Below are 26,642 nucleotides of genomic sequence, written 5' to 3'. Positions count from 1 at the left end.
TCAACCGGGAATTCCAGCGTGACGGGGCAGAAAATATACATGACATCAGATTTGTACCACGTGGTTGGCTATAATTTTAGAGGAACACCGACACAAAAGTTACTACTTTAGCCAGGCAAGCCGCAAGGAACTTGAAAGGAATCTTGTCTTGTCAAATACAACAGGTAGATCATTTTAATATTAAAATTTTGGTGGTATTCATTAACAATTTCACTTAGCTTTATATGAAAAAATGTGTGTAAAGAGTTAAAAGACACTTTTCTTTGATGTTCGGTTTCACACTCATACAGTGTCAACTTGCGGCCAGCAAATTCACAATACTAGTCCAAAGTTGTTTATTTAGTTATTTTTAAATCAAGATATACAAGGAAAAGTAATAGTTAAGTTTATTTGCATGCAAAAACTTAAATGAATATAGTGATAATAGCTAGATTATAAGACATGGGGGACTTTGTTAGTTCGAATTTCCTCAGATTCAAGTTATAAAATTTATGATCATAAAAACTATAATGAAGTAGTATTGAGAAATTAAACAGTTTATTTAAAAATGCATGCATGAATTTCAAAGACTCATGTCTTAATATGATATTGTTTTCTTTGGTATAATGCCAGTTGATAAAGGGTATCCGCATGCGAATGTCAGACTGCTCGGCCCAACGACACCTCGGCCCAACGACTCCTCGGCTCATTGACATCTCGGCTCCGACGGCTCGGCCCAAATTTGAAGACACCTCGGCTCACATAAAAGACACCTCGGTCCAAACAGAAATATATTATTTTAATTAAATATATTTATTATTTATGTTGTTATATACATGTATCTATGAAATGCAATAGAAAATTAATTTGATACATTTGCAATCTTCCAAGACGGCAAATTGACGGTAATTACAGAACGACGATCCATTATTACTTGATTATAAGTGCTAATCATTAAACAAACAAGACGCAGTGCATCCTTTAGTCTCGAGCGCGTGTCATAGGGGTGGTGACTATGAGGAGTTAATTATGAGGAGCCACAATTGGGAGTTAATGTTAATAAAAGTTCCTTTAATTAAGAAACCATTGTTGATATTATTGAATTGATTTGAAAAAAAAATATGAGTTTTTAAAATTAAACATTAAAATATGCGCATTTTTTCTTTAAAATGGCTAGTAAATATATTAATAATGTATTATGTTGCCTTGTAATAAACAACAAAGTCAATAAATAAATAGACCTGTTACCTCCCAATCAACGGATTGTAATTTGATGTTGTGCTGTGGTTTGTTAGAAAATACTGAAATTATCGTATATTCATAGTAAACGTATAGTGATTAGAAATACATAATATACATTTACATTACCATGACAGGGAAAATACAAAAAAAAATAATAATAACAATAATTAATTAAAACAAATTAAATTTAATTCATTCCTAATGGGCCGAGCAGTCTTCGGTATGGGCCGAGGTGTCAATGATTTTGAGCCGACCTGTCAGGGCCGAGGTGTCAACCAGCACGGGCCGAGGTGTCGTTGGGCCGAGTAGTCTGTCTACCCTGCATGCATATATTGCATTTTGATTTTTCTGCTACTGTATATCATCAGCAAAAAAAATGTATACTTCAGTAGGAAAAAGAACAAATATTGAGTAAGAAGTGACTTCAAATACAAATGTATTGGACTTTTTGTCTAAGTTTTTTCCTACTTTTCCAATATAGTTTGAAACAATATAAAGCGAATAAACCAAGATTGGAGCGAGGGTCGCGGAGGCAAGATGCCGCCGGTGTCAGGTAATGGAGGTCTGAAGGAGACAATCAGTGACTATGTCTCCAACAACAAAGTGATGATCTTCAGCAAAACCACATGTCCGTTCTGTAAAAAGGTGAGCTACTCTACTAATAGGTAGCTAGTACTAATAAGTAGGTAAAAAGGTGAGCTACTCTACTAATAGGTAGCTAGTACTAATAAGTAGGTAAAAAGGTGAGCTACTCTACTAATAGGTAGCTAGTACTAATAAGTAGGTAAAAAGGTGAGCTACTCTACTAAAAGGTAGCTAGTACTAATAAGTAGGTAAAAAGGTGAGCTACTCTACTAATAGGTAGCTAGTACTAATAAGTAGGTAAAAAGGTGAACTACTCTACTAATAGGTACCTAGTACTAATAAGAAGGTAAAAATGTGAGCTACTCTACTAATAGGTACCTAGTACTAATAAGTAGGTAAAAAGGTGAGCTACTCTACTAAAAGGTAGCTAGTACTAATAAGTAGGTAAAAAGGTGAGCTACTCTACTAATAGGTACATGTAGCTACTAATAAGTACATGTAGGTAAGAAGATGAGTTACTCGGAGTACTCCACTAATAGGTAGCTACTAATAAGTAGGTAAGAAGGTTAGCTGCGTTACTTAACCTACTCTACTAATAAGTAGGCCAATAGCCAGCAGATGGAAAAGTATAGTCTTGCCTTTATATAGACAGAAAAATTGATTTATGAAGTTTCGTATTTATCTATTTATAATACATGAAAGCACTTATCACACTTTGATATACTAACTAAGAATCTAAAAGCACCACTTAGTTTTCTAATATAAATAATGTTTTATAGATATGAAAATATTATTGTCATACACCTCATACTTTTAAGTTTATGTTGTGGTAATTAAATAATTTTTTTGTTTTTCTTTTCTCTGCGTTAAAATTTTCCTCATACCATGTTGATCATGGTCTGTCATAAAAACCATTGCCAAAAAAAAAAAAAAAAAAAAAAAAAATAAAAATAAAATAATAAATTAAGAAGCACTTTAAACCTAACATTATTTTTATGTCCCGCCATGAATATGGCCGGGGCATATAGTGTTTGTCATGTCCGTCTTCCGTCCTTCTGTCCTTCCGTCTTTTCATCCTTCCGTCACACTTTGTGTTTAGCTCTGTTCTAAGCTAAGTTTTAAAGAAACTATCCAAGATATTTTCATCAAACTTCATATGCTGATAGATATTGATGAGAGCTATGCAACTGCATCAACATTTTTTGACCTTGACCTTTACTTTGACCTTGACCTCACTTTTCTTAAATTAGTATTTAGCTCAGTTTTAAACATACCATTCTAGATGGTGTTATCAAAGTTCAAATGTTGATACAAATTTGCACGGATGATGCATGTAGGGATGAACACTACCAGACTTGCTTCAGATGCTGGATCTGACCTACATTTTCCAGATGAGTGACCAGTTTAAAGTTTTTGGAGCAGGTCCATTTCCAAGGAACTATAAGTCCTACATTTTCATTTAGGGATGAACACTACCAGACTTGCTTTGGATTGACCACATTTTCCAGGTTTTTAAGTTTTTGGAGCAGGTCCATTCCTAAGGAACTATAAGCCCTCCTTGGACCAAACTTGCATGAATGATGCATCTAGAGATGGACACTACCAGACTTGCTTCGGATGCTGGATCTGACCTATATTTTCATTCCCAAGTAACTCTAAGCCCTACCTGAACCAAACTTGCATGGATGATGCATCTAGGGATGGACACTACCAGACTGGCTTCGGATGCTGGATCTGACCTATATTTTCATTACCAAGCAACTATAAGTCCTACCTGAACCAAACTTGCATGGATGATGCATCTAGGGATGGACACTACCAGACTTGCTTCGGATGCTGGATCTGACCTATATTTTCATTCCAAAGTAACTATACATGTAAGTCCTACCTGAACCAAACTTGCATTGATGATGCATCTAGGGATGGACACTACCAAACTTGCTTCGGATGCTGGATCTGACCTATATTTTCATTCCCAAGTAACTATAAGCCCTACCTGAACCAAACTTGCATGGATGATGCATCTAGGGATGGACACTACCAGACTTGCTTCGGATGCTGGATCTGACCTATATTTTCATTCCCAAGTAACTCTAAGCCCTACCTGAACCAAACTTGCATGGATGATGCATCTAGGGATGGACACTACCAGACCTGCTTCGGATGCTGGATCTTACCTACATTTTTATTCCCTAGTGACTATAAGCCCTACCTGAACCAAACTGATCAAATTTTATTTACATACAAATTTTCATGTTGCTTTACTAATATGTCCTCGGTGGGGCATTCATGTCCTATGGACATATTTCTAGTTTTTATTTGAGACTTATGCTTTAACTTTTGATGAAAATCAGTGCTGGGAAGTAAAAAAAAAAATATGAAATTTAGAAAAGAGGCCTGAGAGTCATTACTTATGAAAATTCAAACAGTAACAGAGGTCAAATAATGTTAAAATTACTTATTCATGTATTTTTGCATGTGCATGTACACTGTAGAGTACAGTATATGTTTGCTCAGTTTTAACATTAACTGAAAAAACATATTAGCTTCTGTTTATCTTATATCAGGAGAAACTGCTGTCTGTCAGAGTTCTATGTTCAGACACTGACCTGTCTTTATTTCATACAGCTATACATGTACATGTATATATTGAGGATGTTTTTTTTCATCAAGTATTTGTGGTGTGTAATTGTGATACATTTAGCATGATTAGTATCCTGCTTGTCAACCAAGTGTAGAGTTAAATTTGAACATCATCAGATAAAGTTAATTATACTGATATTATTGATATACAATGAGCATGTATATTTTATATGTTTATCTATTGAAAGAACCTTGATCCTTGCAGATATTCATTCTTTATTAACAATGTACTTTATTTGAAAGAAAAGAGAGAATGCAATATAAAGAAATTACTGGTACTGTCTGTGGTAAATTTTAGAACTAACTTTTCTTTACCATTTTACAAATTATAAAGGGAAACAGTTAGGGCATGTCAACATCATTTACCTATGTTACATTGTAACAAAATAAATTTGATTTGAAAAAAAAATCCTCTGTTCATGTCATGGATTTGAATTTTAAAGTTTCTAGACATAAACTTGCACTTAATTCTAAACACATGCATATACAGGAATTTATGTTTACCTGTTTTCTTTGACCTAAAACACCTTATAATCTGTGGTTTATGAGATTTTATGTGGAGAGGATTTTTTAGTAGTTGTGCATATAAAAATTAACATTTCGTGGTGGTCATAAATATTGGGTCTCTTCTATTAAACCTCCACGAAAATTAGTGATTTCACAGTAATCTGTGGTTTATGAGATTTTATGTGGAGAGGATTTTAAGCAAATATAAACTGCTACCTGTGTTTTATTGATCCAGAGACAACGAGTCTTGTAAAGAGATTAATATCAAATAGAGCCAGCACTTGATTATAAATCTTTCAACCTCAGCTTAATGACTTTATGATTAGTTTTTTGAGATGGGCTTATTTCCTAGAATTATATATTTTTATTCAGCCCACTCAAAGCTTTAATTAGCAATGAAAGAGAAAAAAGACTTTATATGCTTTTAAGATTTTTCCAGCAAGACCAATATTAATTTAACTGAATGCTTGTAACATTGATAGAACTAAGGAAGAGGGCTTTTTCTTTTATCAATATATTCCGAGTCTAATGGCCCTGGTCACTTCAATGACTGAAAGGAAATTTCTGTTTTAACAGAGTTTAGAGGAAATTTTGCTTTAGCCAGTACCAACTGTTGACCCAACTACTTCAAGATAGAGGATGCGTATCATTACTGCTACATTTTCAAAATTGTCATTTAATTAACTGCTTAACACTCATTACTGCCTTTTCTCTAACCAAAGGCTTATATGCATGTAAACATGCATAAAACCATTTTACGTTTGCCCAGTAAGGGACGGTGAAAGTTAGGGTAGGATGACATTTTTTCAATTTTTTTTATCTATCTTATTTATCAAATTTTTAAAAGTATTAAAATGAAACATTGGTCATTGATAAAGCGCATTCTTCACTGTCGTTAGATAACCGGTATCTAGAGCTTTTAAGGCCCTTAATTTGCTCAATGTACTGCTGTCTGGATATCTCTTATATGAATTATAATGAGTTGTAATCTGCAATAGTTCTATTGATACAATGTAGCGGTAATGATCATCTGAAATTTTGATAAAATGTAGCGGCAATGAGCTGAAAATTTTCGCAATGTGGAGGTATAATGTTGACCAATCAAGATAGATAAGATCCCTGTCTTAGTCCCCCACTCTCCTCCCCAAATAAAAAAAAATGTTAAAACATAAGAAGGAATATGACTTTACGTTTGACGAAAGGTAATTGGTCAATAATCATGTTAATTGGTATTTTATTAGATATATAAGGACATAAAGGAGTAAAATTAAGCAGGATGGGAGTATTGAGACTGATAATGACGTCAAAGATTGGATTTCATAACTTGCAGTATGATTTTCATAATATTGAAATGCTAGGAAGGCTTTATTGATTTCTTTATTGAATTTCATTTTACAGGTGAAGGACTTGTTCCAGTCGATGAAAGTGAGTTTTGAAGTGCTAGAATTGGATAAACAAGGTGAGAAAAGACAAATCTGTCATTTCAACTTTGTCCTCTCTATGTGACCTGTGACCTGTTCTATGATTTGTTAAAGAAATGGAGTCTATGTTTTCGTGAATGTTGCAGGATAACTTCCAAGGTCAAGAAATGTTGTTTTAAAGATAAAAGCTGAGGCATTAGCCAGTGCTTTAATTTTCATTTGAAACATTTCGAGACCATGGAAGTTGCCCTGCATCAGTCACAACAAAAAGGATTTTATATTTCTTTTCTACTAATAGCTCTAAAATAAGAATGAACATTTCCTTAATATGGATAAACAAATTAGGTCACCATGTCACAAACATATATTGATTAATATATATGGATATCAAACAACAAATTCATGCCATTGTCTATTTTATTGCTTTATCAGTAAAAAAAAGCATGTGTAAATTTTATTGCTTTATACAAACTAAAAAAAAAAAAACATGGTTTTATAAGTATTAAATTCTACAGTGAAATATTCACTTTAACTGTACAGGTTTGAAACATGTTTCTGATCTGATAATTTTTTATGACTTTTGGACTTATTGGAAAATAATATCTGTGGCCTTTTTAAAATTCTCTATATTCTACAATGAATACACTGATCTTGGCAGTAAATGTAGTCAAATATTTGAAAACCACAGATTGTAAATAAGTTATTAAAATCTTGCTGTCAGAGGTGAATGTTCAGAAGAAATGAAGGAAGACTTGAGACTTGTCCTTTGACTTGTTCATTAAACTTTCATTTGAATGACACAAGAAAGAAATCAAGAAATCCTATTGATTTTTTGGACCCAGCATTGTTCTGATCTTCTAGTTGTAATGGCGCAAATGTAATTTGTTGTATAACCACACATAAGCTTTTTCACCTGAGCACACTTTTCTCTTAATCAATAAAATATGCATTGCTTCCTCTTACTATTTCAATAAAATTTAATGCCCCTACAGAAAGCAGAGCATTGCCCCTGAGTAGTCATTTCTGTCAAAGAGTTGAGAGAATTCCCTGTATTCTACAATTAATACAATAACTGTGTCATGTAATAGGATTTCCTGATTTTCTGATGTGTTTTTTATTATTCTGCCAGCTAATGGAAGTGAAATCCAGAACGCTTTGTTAGAGATAACAGGACAGAGGACAGTACCTAACGTGTTTGTGGCAGGACAACATTTAGGTAGGTTTACGTTTACCATGGCAACGGGCCAGAGAGGCCGAGTATTATTTCTAGTGCAGTCACTGTGTATAAGCTAATCAACTGTGAGCAAGAAACACTGAGACATATAATTTATCAGGCCAAACAAAAATGTGCTCATTGACTGTTACATGCTGAAATTAGATAGGATTGGTAGGTAGAATCTCTTATTTTATTGAATTGTTTTAAACAAAAAATTCACACGTATTGGTTGAAATGTAAGCAGTTTTGCCATTGTGTGGTGCTTTACTTTTGTTTGTGCTTGCCATATGGCCGATAGACAATGTCTCTTGCCAACTGCCTCACAACTATCACACAGTGGTAATCAGACTGTTCTGAACAACTTGATTTAGATATTGAACTCGCCACCATTTTGTCTCTGTATATACATGCATGTACATGTATATTACTTTTAATTTCAAATGCTTATAATCAATTAAGATGCATGTTAAAGTTAAACTGACCGGCAAGTGACTTCTGGATTTTAACGCTGAAAAAAATTTTGGTCAGCAAGTAAATGTAAGGTTGGTTTGGTAACAGTAAAGAAACATATACTTTATTAAGCCTCATATATAGATGTATATAAAACTCGGTTATAGCGAATTTATATCCGCGTTGTATCCGTATAACGAATTTGTAGAAGTGTATATAGCGAATTTTAGAATATACGTTTTCCTCCAAGTATTACAAGCGAATATGGTAGGGAAACAACTATTACAAAACATACCGTGACTTACTGAGGTTTTCCATTAAATTGAATTTCATTTGCATATACTATCTAAAAATAAAGTCAATTCAATATATCTACCTTTGAGATTTTTTAAACCATTATTTTTCATATATAGATGTATATCTAAATTCGCTATATCCGTATAACCGTAAAATTTTTTCAAAGAATTGTTAAGAATTTTGTCGGGGACCCCGAGAAACTTCGCTATATACGTAAATTCACTATATCCGTGTTCGTACTAAACGAGTTTTACTGTATATAATTCTGGATTTTAACGCTGAAAAAAAAAATGGATCCGCAAATAAACATAGGGTTGGTTGGGTAACAATAAAGAAACATATTCTTTATTAAACCTCATATATATAGATGTACACTAGCTGTATATAATTTTAAGGGAGTAGAGCTCAGATATTAAAAAGAAAGTTACTCAAGAGCACCTGCGGTAAGATATGGGTGCCCTTTTGTAATCTATCCTTACCTCCGTCAACAACAATGTATGTAATGCTATAGAAGAGTTATTTTCATTTTATTATGTATTTTACAGTTTATGTTGAGGCAAGTAAAAATTCTGCCAAATTTGACATTATGATGAGCTATACAGCAAGTGCTCTCGAAATTCAAAGTCTTGCAACATTTATCTGAAAATTTTCAGAGGTGTATGCCCCCAAACTCCCATAGTATACTCAGAGGTCAAGCATTGATAAGCACTGATAATGGCAAGAATATTCTGTTACCCTTTTATGTGATTACAATTACTTGATACATCCCTGAATAAGGAGATTGTTTTCTTGGAGTTTTTGTCTAAGCAAAAAGTTGTGATTGATGTCTCTTTTAGATGTACCAATACTTATCTCTTCTATAAGTCACGATTTGAACTTCTTGTCATTTAATTATGTGATCTCATGAGTGAATGTAATTCTATCTTAGAGAATGTAAGATCCATATGCTAATTGCTGTAGTATTCATTATCTAGCAGTAACCTGTATAATTCAATAAATCCAATTTAAAGCAGTTGTTTGGTATTCCCAGTGAATGGCAAGGAAATGATCTATCTGCATCATTAATACTAGTGATCTGTTCATTATTTAGTATCTCTAACGAGTACCCCAAAATCACTAATGAGGAAGTCAGGCAATGTTGATTTCTTTTACAAGAGAAATTTTGCAGAATTTTAATCAAGTTTTTGGAATCCCTTTTAAAATTGTAAAATTCTTGCCAGAAGGGTTGAGGACTGTGGTTAATAAAAAAGAATGGAGGACCTGTACATCATGTACATGTAGTATTCTCATTGTATGAATTGTTGGCGACTGCAACTCCAATATGAACCAGCTATTGGACATTGTCAAGATCAGAGGGATTATTTCTTGCTGATCGAATTACAACTTTGGTATACGAGTTGTAGATACTTATAATCTATTTCCATATAAGGAATGTCGATCATGACTGAAAGTTCACAAAATCAAATCATATCACTTACCTGGTAAATGTAGGGTTTTACAGTACTATATTATTTTAATGTTTAATGTTTACATCTCCTCTCAATCCAGAGTATTTAAATTCTACACGTATTGCTTCTGGCAAAGAGATGAAAATCTTTACTAATTTTGCTCTCAAATAATTGTTGGTTGAAAGTCATAAAATTCTCATTTGTCAAAGTATTTATTAAAGTATTTAATAAATATAGGATCTCCCATGGTTTGTAGTTGGATATGATTTTTATCCAACGAGTTTTGTGATTTTTATCCCCAAGTCTTGGCGAGTTGGATAAAAATCATATCCAGCTACAAATCATGCGAGATTCTTTTTATCCCATGTTTAATACTTCACAACCGATGTTTTACACTGTTTTTATATGGGACTCTGCTACTGTAGATCACTAAATTTTCGCGACACCTTATTTTCGCGAGATAGTCATTGACTCTTGATTGGCGAGATAAAATCTTCATGAATTCTGGTTTTTGCTCTATATAATCTTAAAGAATACTATTATGCACGAGAATTTAATTTTAGTGAGCATACTGTCTCGCGTAATTACACGAAAATAAAGTTCTCGCGAATAAAATGTGATTTACAGTATATTTTACTTCATCACGCTAACGCAAAACCAATTGTGGTGTCACAACTGTGGCATATGAAAACGATATCACATGAGCTATATCCATGGGATAAAGGGTAAACATGGGATAAATCTTTTTATTCATGCATATTTTCCCATGTGATATTCCTGGCCAATATTTCATTACACTCAGGTACATAGATGTACTCAAATATTTTCGAAGTAAATGAACAACGTTCTCTTAATTTAAGGATGTATTGTTATGTCTGCTTATGAACTTTTCATAAGGACACTGCTTCATTAAAAGAGCTGAGATTTAATCATATCCTGCATACCTATGAAGATGAAAGTGTTGATACCTGCCTAGCTGATAATTAAATACACTTAGACTTTGAGGACAGGTCTCATGAATTTCATCTTGTGTCCTTATAGCGTTTAGATGAATCTTGGTTTTTTTATCTGTCGGAAATTGTTTCACGTATTAGGAATAAGAGTTTATGATTGAAAAGATTCATGCAATATTCTGTCAGATTATCTGGAAATGTATGAGCAAGGAGATTGTACCGGTGTGCTGGAATGGAATATTAGTTGATTAATATCGTAAATTGAGAGATATGGACAGGATTTTTCATTTTGTTTTTTTGCTGAAAAATTGGTCATGATGATGTGTTTTATGTGTGGTAAGAATTAATTGTTATCTAATTTTATTGATTTCTTTGAAAAAGGAAATTTTGATAATTATATCAGTCAGTAGCGAAAGGCATGTACATGTATAAGCATTGCAATTCATTAATGTTAACTGGTTAAGAAGAGCTTACTAACAAGGTATACCTACATCATGTATTGTATTTAAAATACCGGAACGTAGAGTAGATATAATAGTATTTTACCACAATCTGTCAGCATTCAATTTCTAGAAATTTCACAGGGTCAAATACTGTTATATCCTTTTAATTTGTGGTGGTCGGATTTTGTTGTCAACTAAAACATAATTAAATATAAAATTTTAAAGATTCCGGGGAACAAAATTAAATGTAGAAAATTTGATGAACCAATATGTTGTCAAAGTTACTGTTCCTTGGGATGTAAATTCGCACAGTAAAGGGGGACCTATATAAACTCCAAACTATTGGTCCAAACAGGCCTGATTCAACAGTACATTTCATGGTGAACCCTATTTTATGCATTCATTATTTACTTTTTTCCTGACTTGTATGTTTATATAGACAGTATTTTATATGTTTACGGTGGATGCGATGTTGATAAAGACAGCACATGTATTTTAGATGTTTTAGGTGGGTGCGATGACACACTGACTTGTATGTTTAAATAGATGGTGCTATTTTATGTTTTAGGTGGATGCGATGACACACTGAAGGCTCACAAGGAAGGAAGACTGCAGCAGATGTTAAATATGGGCACTTCCTTCGATTATGATCTAATCGTTATCGGTGGTGGATCAGGGGGTTTAGCAGCCTCCAAGGTAATGTTTATACAATATCCAGGTATTGATTTTTGTCCAGGTGCAGAGTTAATATACAGGAGAAAGGATAAAATTTCTCTTGCTTTGTTCTATGAAATTATTAAGTGCAGCTTTAAGTTGCAGAAGTATTTCTTTGTTCTATTTTTTATTATCGATAGCTAATCAATGCTAATATTGTGAAATCATTAGTAACTGTTTTTGTAAGATTTAAGTTTTCATTGTTTTGAAGAGATCCAAACATCCCTGTCCTACATGAAATGCTAGAATTCTGTTGTTTATCAACTCTGCACTTCTTGAATCACGAAATACAATTCTTGCAAGCCAGTATTTTTTTTCATAACTTGTTACTATAATAATGTTTGCTGCAGGAGACATATTTTAGTCTGTAATTCAGTGGTACTAATTATTATAATCATAGTTGTGGTGGGTAGGAGACATCCTGCTAATTATTGTAATCTGTTGTAGGAAGCAGCAGGACTGGGAAAGAAGGTGGCTGTTTTTGATTTTGTCAAACCTACACCCATAGGAACAACATGGGGTAAGGGTCATTTAAAGGGGGTCGGGGCTAAGGGTGTGTAAGGAAAGTAGAAGTCTGGATAAACATTATCTACCAATTATATATTTGCCATGCCATGGAAAAGAAATGGTTTTAAGTAAAAATCTGTTATTGGTCAAGTAAATAGCTCAAGCTACTTTCAGAGGTTATTTTTTATATGAATGGCAGGAATAGGTTTTATTTTACATGTAATTTCACAAGATGGAAAACATGCATAAAAGTACATGCAAGACCAGTACCACATGTTAATTGGATACTTTGATAATAATGTCAACTAATATGTTTTGGTATGGAGGAAGATATTAGATTTTAATTAAAAGCAATATATTCTCTGAACTCTGCATAATGCTGTGCAGAGAAAGATTTTAAAAAAGATATTTTGTGCAAGAAATCTACAGGAAAGATTTGAAACCCTAGTACATTGAAAACAGGTGTGAAAATTAACCTTGTATCTATAACTTGTCTGTTTGTTTGTAGGTTTGGGTGGGACTTGTGTCAATGTTGGATGTATCCCCAAGAAACTGATGCACCAGGCCGCTATACTAGGTAAGGAAAGATCTGCCATTTTAACTTTTTCTAATGTGTATGCTTGATCTCATTCTGTGTCTATTTTAAACTCTCGCTCAGTGAGAAAGATTCAAAACAGTACAATAAAAAAACATATTTGTGATAAAATGGAAAATCAGTATAATGCATCTATGTTTGTTAGAATAGTATGGTTCTAGGCAACAGGTAAATAAGATATTTACTCCTACATTTTCTTGCCTTATATTGACCTCAAATATTGATCAAAGTTCCTTCAATTCTTTCAGGACATGGACTTCAAGATGCAAAGAACTTTGGTTGGGAAGTCCCAGAAAATGGTCAGAGCATGTGATTTTTATTTTGTTGGTAGAAACTTTTACAATTTTTCTACAGTATAATATATGAGCCTCGTCGGATAGAAATCGACCTTATTGTATGTAACGTCATAATGAGAAAAAAGCGAATGAAGTTGAGAAAGATTTCCCGGAATTTTTACTACACATGGTTTTCACGTTAAGGAATTTTTTAGACATCGTCAACTGCAGTTCAAAGATTTTTTCTTTAAAAAGTCGGATCATTTTAAACATGTACTAATAAAATAAACAAATTTTAAATGTATTACCCTTTATAGAGCCTTATTTTTTTTATTGTTACCATGGATCAATGTAAACACAAGCCAGAGGAATGCCGAGTCCGATCTACACTTATTAGCTCACCTGAGCCAAAGGCTCAAGTGAGCTTTTCTGATCAAAATTTGTCCGTTGTCTGTCGTTGTCGTAGTCGTTGTCGTTGTCGTCGTCGTTGTCGTCGTTAACTTTTCACATTTTCATCTTCTTCTCAAGAACCACTGGGCCAATTTCAACCAAACTTGGGACAAAGTATCCTTGGGTGAAGGGGAATCAAGTTTGTTCAAATGAAGGGCCATACCCTTTTTCAAGGGGAGATAATTATGAATTAGAGAAAAATTAATAGCATTTTTTAAGAATCTTCTCCTCAAGAACAACTGGGCCAGGAAAAGTGAAACTCATGTGGAATCATCCTCAGGTAGTGTAGATTCAAGTTTGTTCAAATCAAAACCCCCGGGGCAAGGGTGGGGCCAAAATGGCCGACCCAAGTTTTACATAGGAATATATAGGAAAAATCTTTAAAAATCTTCTTCTCCAGAACCACTGGGCCAGGAAAGAAGAAACTCATGTGAAATCATCCTCAGGTAGTGTAGATTCAAATTTGTTCAAATGATGACCCCCGGGGCAAGGTTGGGCCAAAATGGCCGACCTAAGTTTTACGTAGGAATATATACGAAAAATCTTTAAAAATCTTCTTCTCAAGAACCACTGGGCCAGGAAAGATGAAACTCATGTGGAATCATCCTCAGGTAGTGTAGATTCAAGTTTGTTTAAATGATGACCCCCGGGGCTAGGGTGGGGCCAAAATGGCCGACCCAAGTTTTACATAGGAATATATTGGAACAATCTTTAAAAATCTTCTTCTCAAGAACCACTGGGCCAGGAAAGATGAAATTCATGTGGAATCATCCTCAGGTAGTGTAGATTCAAGTTTGTTCAAATCATGACCCCGGGGCAAGGGTGGGGCCAAAATGGCCGACCCAAGTTTTACATAGGAATATACCAGTATAGGAAAACATTTTTAAAAATCTTCTTCTCCAGAACCACTGGGCCAGGAAAGATGAAATTCATGTGGAATCATCCTTAGGTAGTGCAGATTCAAGTTTGTGCAAATCATGACCCCTGGGGCTAGGATGGGGCCAAAATGGCCCACCCAAGTTTTACATAGGGATATATAGGGAAACCTTTTAAAATCTTCTTTTCAAGTACTTCAAAGCTACGATTAGTGTTATTTATATGGAATCATCCTCAGATAGTGTAGATTCTAGTTTGTTGATGAACGCCTGGGGGTGTGTGTGTTAAATTCAAGCTCGATGTGCTCAGGTGAGCGCTGTGGCCCCTGGGCCTCTTGTTTGTTTTTCAAATAGCAGAAGACGTCAGGCCATATCTAACAGCAGATAAATAATAAGTTGGTAGACATATAGCGAAGAAAAAATGGCATGGTGCATTACTGAGGAAGTACAGAATATATTTTTTATTGTAGTTTAGAGTATAAATTTTAGCCAGAGGAGACGTAATCTGTCACAGAAAATCGCATATGTACTGATGCAGTAATAGCCTAGTGTGTGAACTTCATTTACTATAATCTTGTGCACGTGTATTCATTCATTCACGATTAAATTCGCAATTTTATATTAGATATACTTTAATGTTTTCATGTCTTTGAATGAATTTACGTGTATTTTCAAATTTATAACAGAAATTAACCCACCAACCAAAACAAAACAAACAGCTAGGCATATCGATTCAGTACAAAATGTACAAAGGCCACGATTGAACAACTTTTAAAACTCATTTTTCTAACTACAATATTAGTCCCTGAGATGTCAAGAAACAAGTAATACTGGTATTGTTTAAGGCAATTTCTTCATATATCAGTAATTCTCAAACGGAAACACGTATTGTCCAAAGTGACTGGATACGATAAATTGTGCAAGTTGCTTCCCTTTGACGCAAAAAGAGGCTCAACACGGGGGATCATTTCCTTAAAAAAGATGGGTTTTTTTCTCTATCTTAACTTTTGTCTCTCTTCCATTACCAGATTTAAGGTTAAATTTTCTTAAATATTTCACTCCTTATTTTGAAAGTTTATAAAAAATACCGACGATGGATTATCTATGACTTTTAAATTTCTTTAACTTGGCTGGCGAAAATGTAAGAAGATGGGCCTGGTTTGTAAAACATATCCTTCTACGTCATTAATATTTTAAAGAGTTGTAAACCAAAATAATTACTCTAAAGTCGGATGTAAGAAAACAACAACAATAGTTTTGTGAAAGGTGTTCTTAAATATTCGGCATAATGTTATTTTGAACCCCGTTAATACCAAACTTTTCTGCATAAATCATCTTGAGCAGGATTTCACCTGTTCGTGAATAACAGGAATATGGTTTCCTTTTGTACTAAGACTTTCAATTATAACATCAAAACGTTCCCTACATTATAAAATTCTTCGACAATTCTCTTCTTTTTTTTAAGAGAGGGTGGATACCCACAACAGATAACTTAATTATAAATCTCATTTTTTTTTATTTGATTTTTTTTATTTACAAAATCATAAAACAAATAATTATGAAATGTCTATATTTTTATAAGTGTTGTGTTGGACTTGGTTAGGAACGGGATAACAGAATGTTGTCGATGCGTACGCAGCGTGCCTTCATACACGTTATTTTTCTCTAAAGGAGAGTTTATGTTTTGTTTTGTTTTATTTTATTTTTTTTGGGGGGGGGGGGGGTGTTCTTACGTCAGCATACATGTATATAATGCTACCTCGCTGGCTTAATATTAATCTGTTTTATAATCCTACGTACCCAAGTTGAATCCGACTATCTAATTTATAGCATTATTTATTCTTTTTTAAATTGGTTTAACTGCATTTCCTAGTAAAATATTTATTAAGACATTCTCAATACAGTCTATACGTAATCAATTCTCTTTTTAACATTTAATTCGTTTGCAGTTTATTGAATTGTAAAAGAAAGAAAATGTTCTGGCACATGGTTTTATATCGTAATTCAACATAGCTTGTGTTTTTCTTTTTCTTTCCCTCAACGCATTTCTAATACTCTAGGTAACAAAGAAATGATAAATTTTGTATTTCTGAAATTCATATTGATGCCCCTTCATTTTTTTCTGTTGATAAAAATATATCAAACGTAAAAGCAGCATAGTGTAGATCTATATTTTGTTTATTGGAAGTTCAGTTGTTCATAGAGACAAAGCCATTTGTACGAAAGACAGAAAAGTAGAAATTAAAGATGGGGGGGGTATTCGCTTTTTAAAGGATTTAAAATACAGTTAACATAGTTTTGAGGATTGTAAATCGTGATCATCTGTTTTTGTCATTTATAAAGCAATACTTTTAACTTAGACATGATGACTGCTTGGATTGCTACGCGTTGACAGGTGCTCTACCGAACAACGGAGAATAAACCATGACGTCACAATTAAATCGTGAAAAAACCACGATATATGCTCAGAGTTAATTTTGCAAACATATCAATTTCAAAATGTAATTTTGTTATAAATGAAGATATTTTGATTCCGTTTTCAGTTTTTGTAATGGTTTTACATGGACCATTAAAAAACACAAAAATATCTAATTCGATAAATTTTGACATAAGGTCGATTTCTATCCGACGAGGCTCATATGGTTATTAGAATAAAAAAATGACATGTTAAATGGGAATTCTCTACTTTATTTTGCAGTGAAACATAATTGGACAACGATGAAGGATGCTATACAGGTAGGTCAAAGGACTGTGTACACCTGATGGAGAGCTTGTTACACAATACATTGAATCCACGTTAATATTGATTTAGGTCTCATTAGTGTAAACAGAAAGAAAAGTGCATGTAGAGGATTAAGGAGTTAACAGGAATTGAACCAGTGCCAGAATTCATTAAAAATATTAACTATATTTTTAATTGAAAGAAGTGAATAGTTTTATGACACATTTTTCCCCCTGAGTATGCTGAATAAATGTATTTTAAGTAGGAAAAATAATCATTAGAAAATTACTTTCTATTGAGAATCCTTTTAAAGTCTTAGCCATAATGCCATGTAGTAGAACTTTATTCAATATTTAATCCAGATCTGTTATGTGATATGTGCCAAAATTGTAAAGTCATGATATTCATGTTCTAGGATTACATTGGGTCCCTAAACTGGGGTTACAGGGTTCAACTGAGAGACAAAAAGGTAGACTACCACAACGCTTATGCTGAGTTCGTGGACGAACATACAATCAAGGTATCGTATAATGGTGTTATACTCATTCACACTAGCTGGGTGTCTTATTTTAAAGAGTACATTGGACTAAAATGAATAATTGTGTTTTTATGATTAAATAGTTATGCATTATTGAGTAACATTTCAGTAACGTGTATCATTGTGCAATATGTGCTGTATTTAAAATTACTTTAGAGTCTTGCTGATTAAAACATTACACAGTTACTGAAAGAAAGTGCTCTGCGTTGCAGGCTGTGAATAAGAAAGGCCAGGAGATAAAGAAGACAGCTAATCATTTTGTCCTGGCTATGGGAGAGAGGCCCCGATACCCTGACATCCCAGGGGCCAAGGAATACGGAATCACTAGGTAAGTCCAAAGTTATGTTATATGTAAGCATAGAATGCTGAAAATTATTAAATATTTCTTTATAACTGTTGAGATGTGGGTTATACACTTAAAGAACTTGAATAAATGAAGAAAATAAAACAAATGAAATTTTAACAAAATTTAATAAACAAAACAAAAGTACATTTTTTACAACAAAAATTATTAAAAAAATATAGGAATGAAATGTCTATCAGAAGCACGTCAGTCCTGGAGAATGTCCTTTAAAACGTAGTAGATTAAACACAACACCCTTGCTAAAGATTTTAGTTCTGTTTTTGGAATTTCCTCTGGTAAATGTATTTTTCGTTCACAAATTAAATTGAATGTAATTTCACAAATAACACATATAACACATAATAAACTTTCACAATGCTGTCTGGATAACTTTGGTTTGAGTTGATATTATTTCAAAAAGGTGATTTCGTTATTCAAGATAAACACATAACTTTTAATTGCTGGTCCCGAGGTGTCCGTCAGGGCTGCCGTACTCTGTTGTACACTCTCTCACATTTGCCGCTGTAACTGCAAAACCATTACATATTGCAAGCCTCTCACTCACACCCTGGACTGCAGACAGGCTATTGTCAATGTAATAGCTGTAGTACCCCGCCCAAGACCTGTTAATTACGAAATGGGACGAAAGCCCGAGGATATAGGACCCTGGGGAAAAATATAATAAAACAATCATACTAAACTTGTAGACTCAAACAAGAAAACATAGTTTACAAATTGCATTTTCAAATACCTGATGCAGTTTGAGTACACGCCCCGGCTACTTCAACACAACAAGCCAAACAGGTCTTAACTCGGCTGTGACTTCCCGGGTACTACGCAAACTCTCAGGTAGATAAAATTACAAATCGAGAGGCTCCCCACAGGATAAAGAACAATATTTACATTCAGGCAATAGGGGTATCTTAAGGGATTAAATTTAGTTTGTTACAATAACTTTAAATTTTGAGCAAAATTGTTTTCTGAATCCTGTCTCATTTCTTTAATTTTGCATGTCCATGTTTCTTGAAAACTAAGGCATTATTAAGACTTGGTCAAAATAAACATCCATTTTTCAGTGATGATCTGTTTTCCTTGCCCTACTGTCCTGGGAAAACACTACTGGTGGGAGCTTCCTATGTGTCCCTGGAGTGTGGGGGCTTTCTCCACGCCCTGGGGCTGAATGTCACTGTAATGGTGCGATCCATCCTGCTGCGAGGATTTGACCAACAGATGGCCGAGAAGATCGGAGAGTACATGGAACAGGAAGGGATCAACTTCATAAGGCCGTGTGTGCCTACCAAGGTTAGCTTTATCCACAGTCTGGACTTTCTGGAGGCAGTGACATGCTTATATCTGTATCACAGGCTACTCATACACAAATGATGTATATAAATATCTTTTTCTTTGTGAGATCTTGATTTTTACATAACTGACATGAGAGCACTGCTTCCCCAAAAAAATTCTTGCATATTTTAAGTCATTATATTGAATTGTACATGTCTAGGATAGGGACCCAATTTTACCTCTCTGGATCAGACATGTATATTGTTCAATGTATTAAAATGACTGAAAACAGAGAAAATAAAGCATTAATATTATGAATTATTTGTAATTCATGCAAGAATTTTGAACTTCTCAAATAACTTGCATTTTAATATTACATTGTTTATGCCTAAGTGTGTTATAATTGGCCTCAGTTTATGTTTCTGAATTGACAGATAGAGAAGTTAGAGGACGGTAAGCCAGGAAAATACAGAGTGACGGGGAAGTATGAAGATGGAATGGAGTTTACTGATGAATTTAACACTGTAAGCAATCCACTGCAGCAATTTTAATCATGGAAATTTTGTGCTAAAAGATCTAAAAATTTTATTTCAGTTCTGTTTAGAGGACTTGATGAAAAAAAAAAATGCAATACAAATTAATTCTCCTTTTGTTTAAGACATGTAGTAAGAAATGATTTTTAATATTTTTTTTTTTGCTGTTTTCAGGTGATATTTGCTATTGGAAGAGACCCGTGTACATCAAGCATTGGTCTGGACAAAGTGGGGGTTAAAACAAACAAGTGAGAAAGTTTATTGTGTACAATGTTCAAAACCATCCCAAGTTTTGTCTCCCTTTTAATATTATCATTCAAATGCCTTTCTACCACTCCAGAAATATAAAAGATATGGTTTCAAATTACAATCAAATCTTGGTAGATTAAACCTAATGAGACCCAGAAAAAAGATTAATGATTTAAATAAATACTCTTTGGTAAGATTAACAAAGTCTGAACAATATAAGAAATAAACAAAATTAAAACCTGTGTTCAATACTTTTTTGTATGTATGTGTTTTTACTGCATTGGCTTGTTCAAAGCAGGGATTCACACAGACATTAAGCATTAAAAGTATTTGGAATGGCTTTATATTAAAATGTGAAGTTCAAACCTTTAAATTTATCCTTGAAAATATAACAAAAGTAAAGAAAAAACAAGGGTCCTCCAATAGAAGCCATGCTACATGTATAAGATTATATATAATGGTTTTTTTACAATACAAGAGATGTCATGTTGATCTTGTAGGAATGGATTTATCCCTGTAGATGAAGAGGAGAACACGAATGTATCCAATATCTATGCTATAGGGGACATCTGTGAGGGGAAACCGGAACTCACCCCTGTAGCTATACAGGCCGGGAAACTCCTATCTAACAGGCTGTATGGACTCAGTAAAGAAAGGGTGAGTTCTAACACAGTATATACAGGCCGGAAAACTCCTATTTAACAAGCTGTACAGACTCGGTAAAGAAAGGGTGAGTTCTAACAAAGTATATACAGGCCTGGAAACTCCTATCTAACACAGTATATACAGGCTAGGAAACTCCTATCTAACAGGCTGTATGGACTCGGTAAAGAAAGGGTGAGTTCTAACACAATATATACAGGCTGGGAAACTACTATCTAAGGCCAAAAAAAATTAATTTCTTGGTTCTCAGCCCCTCCCTCATCTCTTCCAAGGGTGCCTCATTGACCCTTTTTATTGCTAAATCAATTAAATATAAAAACCAAATCACCTCCCTCATCATTTTTTGAGGTTTTGTACAATGTAAAAAGCTGCCTCATCATGTTTTGGGGGCAGTAAAAAAGAAAAAAAAAATGCCTCCCTCCCTCATCATATTTCTTGAAAAAAGGCCTGAGAACCAAGGAATTAATTTTGCATGGCCTAACACAGTATATACAGGCTGGGAAACTCCTATCTAACACAATATATACAGGCTGGGGAACTCCTATCTAACAGGCTGTATGGACTCAACAAAGAAAGGGTGAGTTCTAACACAGTATATACAGGCTGGGAAACTCCTATCTAACACAGTATATACAGGCCGGGAAACTCCTATCTAACACAATATATATAAGCCGGGAAACTCCTATCTAACAGGCTGTATGGACTCAACAAAGAAAGGGTGAGTTCTAACACAGTATATACAGGCCGGGAAACTCCTATCTAACAGGCTGTATGGACTCAACAAAGAAAGGGTGAGTTCTTACACAGTATATACAGGCTGGGAAACTCCTATCTAACACAATATATACAGGCCGGGAAACTCCTATCTAACAGGCTGTATGGACTCAGTAAAGAAAGGGTGAGTTCTAACACAGTATGTACTGGCCGGGAAACTCCTATTTAACAGGCTGTATGGACTCAGTAAAGAAAGGGTATGTTCTAATGCAGTATAAATAATAATGAAGATGACGAGTTGTTAAAAACAATCACAACACAATTTTCTTATGTTTTTACCGAGTTCAAGATCCAGTTAAAATTCTTCTTTATAACAGCATATTGTACTTTAATCACTTATCTAACTTGATGTTTTCTTTAAACGCTGTATTTTCTGGCAGTCACTTAAACATATGTTTCTTGTACTGCTCCTACATACAAGATTACAATTTTTAAAAATTCAGTGTTTTCATTTTATTCTTTATAACACCTGTTTGACTGTACCCTCTTCACTGTCAATCTAGTACCAGTCACTCCAGTTAATTTTATTTTCCTTCCTAAACAGACTGATTACATCAACGTGCCAACCACAGTTTTCACTCCGCTGGAATACGGCTGTATTGGTTACTCCGAGGAAGACGCCATCAAAAAGTTTGGAGAGGACAAACTGGAGGTAATTCAACATGAAGAATTTTTTCGTTCCTAAAAATCTGAGCATTTCTTCATGTGTGGCAAACTTTTAGGGAAAATGAATCTCTGGTTTTAGAGATGTTAGGTCAGTGTACTGTAAACCAGTTATTATTTATGCCAATTTTTGTCGGTTTTAAATATTCATGGTAATTAATTTTCAGTCTCAAGGAAATATTCTAAATTAATACAAAATAATATGAATTTTTCAAGAGAAATTAACAGAAGACAAAGTAGTAAAACTCAAGGACATTGCTTGCACAGGAATGAAAGCTGATTTACGTAGTATATAAATTTTTAATATTTTTTATGAAGAAAAAATCATGGTGTAATCAGGAAAGGATTGGATTTTTAAAAAATGAAATTCAGATTTCTATCAATTTGTATATGTTTGGTGTATAAAAATTATAGCTGTATTAAGTATTACTTAAGTTAACACTTGCATTGTTGATCTGTATTGCTATATTCACTGTAGGTGTACCACACCAACTTCTGGCCTCTGGAGTGGACCGTGGCCAAACGACCAGAGAATTCCTGCTATGCTAAACTCATCTGCCTCATTCCTGAAAAGGTTTCAAGTCTAGTCTTTTCTTTCACATAATTTGAGCATTATTTATATGAGAGTTCACAAGGAATATCTACTCATATGTTTATTTTAATAGCAAGTATAGGATATATACAATATTTTCTACCTTTTATAATGTATGGTGATCTATACTCTCATTGTGTGTTTCCAGGAGAGGGTAATTGGCTTCCATGTACTAGGGCCTAACGCAGGGGAGGTAACCCAGGGATTCGCAGTGGGGATGAGACTAGGGGCTAAGAAGTCAGACTTTGATGCCACGATTGGAATCCATCCTACCTGTGCTGAGGTGAGGAGTTGTACTTAGAAAATTAAAATGAAACAGTTTCGTATTATAATAGTTTGTAAAATGTACCGTATAGTGGGTTTTTTTAGCGGGTGTAAAATTTGGCGTTTTGACTGTTCAAAGGTATACAATTAATTTTGGAGGAATTTTTTTTGGCGGACCTAGATTTTTCTAAACTTTCATACAGTACCTGATTTTTACCTCATTTAATAGGAGAGTGCGCCTGGAATATTACCTCCTTTTGTAAGAGAGTGCGCTATCTATTTTTTATCTTAGACATGCAATAAAACACAATGTAAGAAACTATATTTATTTAATATCAAACAACTTCAAATCTCAAACAAGCCTGGCATCATTAGTAGTGGTTTAATGTGGCATCAATTTTCAGTAAGTGTAGCCAGGGGTAGCTCATCTTCAAGATGGGTTTTCAGTGCGTTTGTAATCCCCGCCTCACTAAAGCCACTGCGAATGATTTCAGGTTTATTCTTGATATGTTGAAACATTTGTACAAGCCACTTGGCAGATAGAGGCTTAAGTTTAGTAAGTGACAAATCGACGGGATTAACAACTGTTTCACTGTCCTCAACTTCGTTTAGCTGTGACACAATTTCCTCGGAATACCAATTCTCGAAAGACATCCGCAGATGATTCTTCACCGCTTTTTGAACGCTTACATCAAGTGGCTGTAAACGATCTGTGCAGCAAGCTGGGACGAATACTACTTTCACATTGTGTTCCGCTAGGTATTCAAGAAACTTTTCACCCATCTGTGCGCGAAAGACATCAAAAATACACAAACTTTTCTGGCCCCATGGTAGACCTTCACTTTTTTTAATTTTTCTAATGTACGGTAATATGATATTTTTTACATAATCCATTTGAGTATCGGCATTGGCCCAATGATTTTCTGAATGCGTGATATGCCATTCAGATGGGAACTTGAAATTTGGGTGGCACTTTTCTGTTTTACCAGCGTAAATAATTTGTGGTGGAAGGAAATCCCCTGAAATTATATACACTTCTAATTAGATTCGATCAGTAGATACTAATCAATAGGTAATTAATTTAAATAGACGTAAAAAAAACATACCTGATAGTGTCCCAGCAAAAACAGCGGTAATCTGTCGTTTGTCCCCCAAGCCTGAAATTTCAATGCGCTTGGATCCCTCCATAGCCATTGTCCAATTAGAGACTGGTACAATGTTTAAACCAGCATGGTCCCAGTTTATAATAAGGTTCGAGGGGATATCATACTCGGTAACTGTTTTTTCAATCCGTGCCAGAAACTCTGTTTTAAGACCTTCAAAGTTCTCTACTTTTTCATTCTTGCATGCGGTGGAACCTCGCCGTTTCACAAAATTCATGCGATTTAGAACTGACTTTGCCCAGTTTTTAGTTAACTCGATTGACCCTCCATTCTCTGCTAGCATTGTTTTATCTGTGCCATTAATGATTCCTTTCACCGCTGCTAATACTATTTGTGAGTTTATTACAGCTCCGTTTTCCCGTAAAACATGAATGTATTTTTTAACCTTAGAATCTATATCACTGCCGACAAGGAATGGCCTACCACGTTTCTTTGGATGTATTTCTGTAACATCACTTTCCAAGTCCAGTTTGCGTTTTTTAGATCTCTTAGAATCCTCATATTTCTGCCTCATACCGCGCACGGTGCTTTCGTTTAGTGTTGGGAAGTCATTTTTGAATTTCCGAACTGTAGCTGCAGGGCCGTTTTCGAGAGCATACTTTCCTATGTCGGCACGATGTTTTGGAGAATAGGAAATATATTTTCCTCTCATTGTGTGTTTGTAGGAGTTGATTTCGGCGAATCGCTACTTTGTACCAAATGTTCTCGAACATTTTCGTTAGCCTCATTTAATGCACTTGGTCCAAGCAGATCTGCGATTGCTGATATTTTCCTTTGGAACAGGAGACTTTAACTTAAAAAAATTCAAAATGCTCATCCTTCTATCACACACGTAGTACTGTGTGTCAGATACGTAGTATTGTGTGGTGAATACATATCACTGAATACCTATTTACTAGAGAGTTCAGATAAATACGCAGGAAGGATAACTCCCCTACAAGTTTTATATGTCTTGTACATAAAGAAAAAAGGTTAACTCACTGTAAATAAACTCTTCTAGGATTAACAGTTGTGTGTTGTGTTTAGACATAACATTTGTGTTTTAATTTTAGACATAACATTTGGGTGCTATTTTTAGACTTTCACCACCATGAATGTGACCAAGAGGAGTGGGATGGACACTCAACAGTCGGGCTGCTGAGGTTAAACCCTGCCGCTGGTCCAGCAAGCTCTAACCCCCACCCCCAGGCCAAACTCTAGATAAACTCTCTTGACACTAACACACCATCATGTCATCTCAAGTCTACTTATGAATTGCACATATCTTTTTAAATCAAGAAGGATGTAGCTTTGGAGAATTACCATTGAAAAACAGATGCTAAGTCTAAAAATGAAAATGCATTTTGTATGTTGTTTAATTTTGGTCTTTTAAAAGTCAGACAGGCAAAGTTTTATATACTGATGATTTTACAGACATTCAAATGCTTATCAGATGGAAAGAAGGGTGTAAATTTCTCAATTTTGTTTAGAAAAAATATATCTTTTTATTCGAGAAGGAAAATCATGATTTAATGTAGTTGTAATAATTAACTATGGGAAGAACTTGATCATTTGTATTTGTTGATGAATTTTGATTCATTCCTAAATCTAATGATGCATATATATATATATATGTGTGTATGCTCACAATTATTTCATGAGTACATTTAGTCAATTATTTGATCAATACATTGCTTTGGATATTTTTTACTTTGTAGAGTTTCTCAGGTATAGGGAATTATTGGTTAAATATCCCCATTTTCTAAATACAATGTATTTAGAATCAATTTATTGACTACTAACTTTTTCCAGCATTGTTAAGTATTTATTTAAGTAGATATTATTCTTTGTAAGAGTTATTGAGTGGATTTTACTTTTTGTAAAATTATTTTTGACATATTGAAATAAGTTTCATTGATATTTGTATGTAATGTATGCAGTTGCATAAAATACAAACATTTTGTAATTGATAATTGCATGAGATGTAATGTTCTGTGATTATTGATATTTTGTGATGGGGTGTGGCGTTAGAGCTTTCAGCGGCAGGGAAACATTTTCACTGGATTCTATGGTAATCGTCTGTAACACATGTTAAGTGTTCTTTATGAGGGGCATACTCATCAACCTCAAAACGAGGCAGGGCATGACCTGATGTGACCGTTGCTATGGAAACCACACAACCAAGAAGTGCTATCATTAAGTTGATACTTTTTGCAAATCATTCTTGTTATATACCAGGTATATTGCTTTTTGACATTAAACTTTGTTTCCAGTA

General features: G+C 34.2%; 1 protein-coding gene across 2 annotated transcripts; it reads left to right on the top strand.

The window, feature by feature from the left end:
* Nucleotides 1–26,642, top strand: LOC134258318 (thioredoxin reductase 1, cytoplasmic-like). Of its 2 annotated transcripts, XM_062740843.1 has the most exons (19): nt 1–164; nt 1,703–1,866; nt 6,355–6,415; nt 7,507–7,593; nt 11,753–11,880; nt 12,346–12,418; nt 12,914–12,982; nt 13,249–13,299; nt 17,299–17,336; nt 17,738–17,842; nt 18,073–18,188; nt 19,280–19,505; nt 19,922–20,011; nt 20,195–20,268; nt 20,770–20,926; nt 22,251–22,358; nt 22,848–22,943; nt 23,110–23,244; nt 25,467–26,642. In XM_062740843.1, the coding sequence occupies exons 2-19, from the start codon at nt 1,759–1,761 to the stop codon at nt 25,527–25,529; spliced, it is 1,785 nt and encodes a 594-aa protein (XP_062596827.1). In that variant the 5' UTR covers nt 1–164; nt 1,703–1,758; the 3' UTR covers nt 25,530–26,642. The 2 variants fall into 2 exon arrangements, with proteins under 2 accessions (XP_062596827.1, XP_062596828.1); XM_062740844.1 differs by lacking the exon at nt 1,703–1,866 and having other exon boundaries at nt 47–164.

This window comes from Saccostrea cucullata, unplaced genomic scaffold, assembly GCF_032062105.1.
Source record: "Saccostrea cucullata isolate Sc308-1 unplaced genomic scaffold, CSIRO_AGI_Scuc_v1 ctg2389, whole genome shotgun sequence".
Classification (NCBI taxonomy): Eukaryota; Metazoa; Mollusca; class Bivalvia; order Ostreida; family Ostreidae; genus Saccostrea; species Saccostrea cuccullata.
This window is presented reverse-complemented; position numbering and strand designations above follow the sequence as displayed.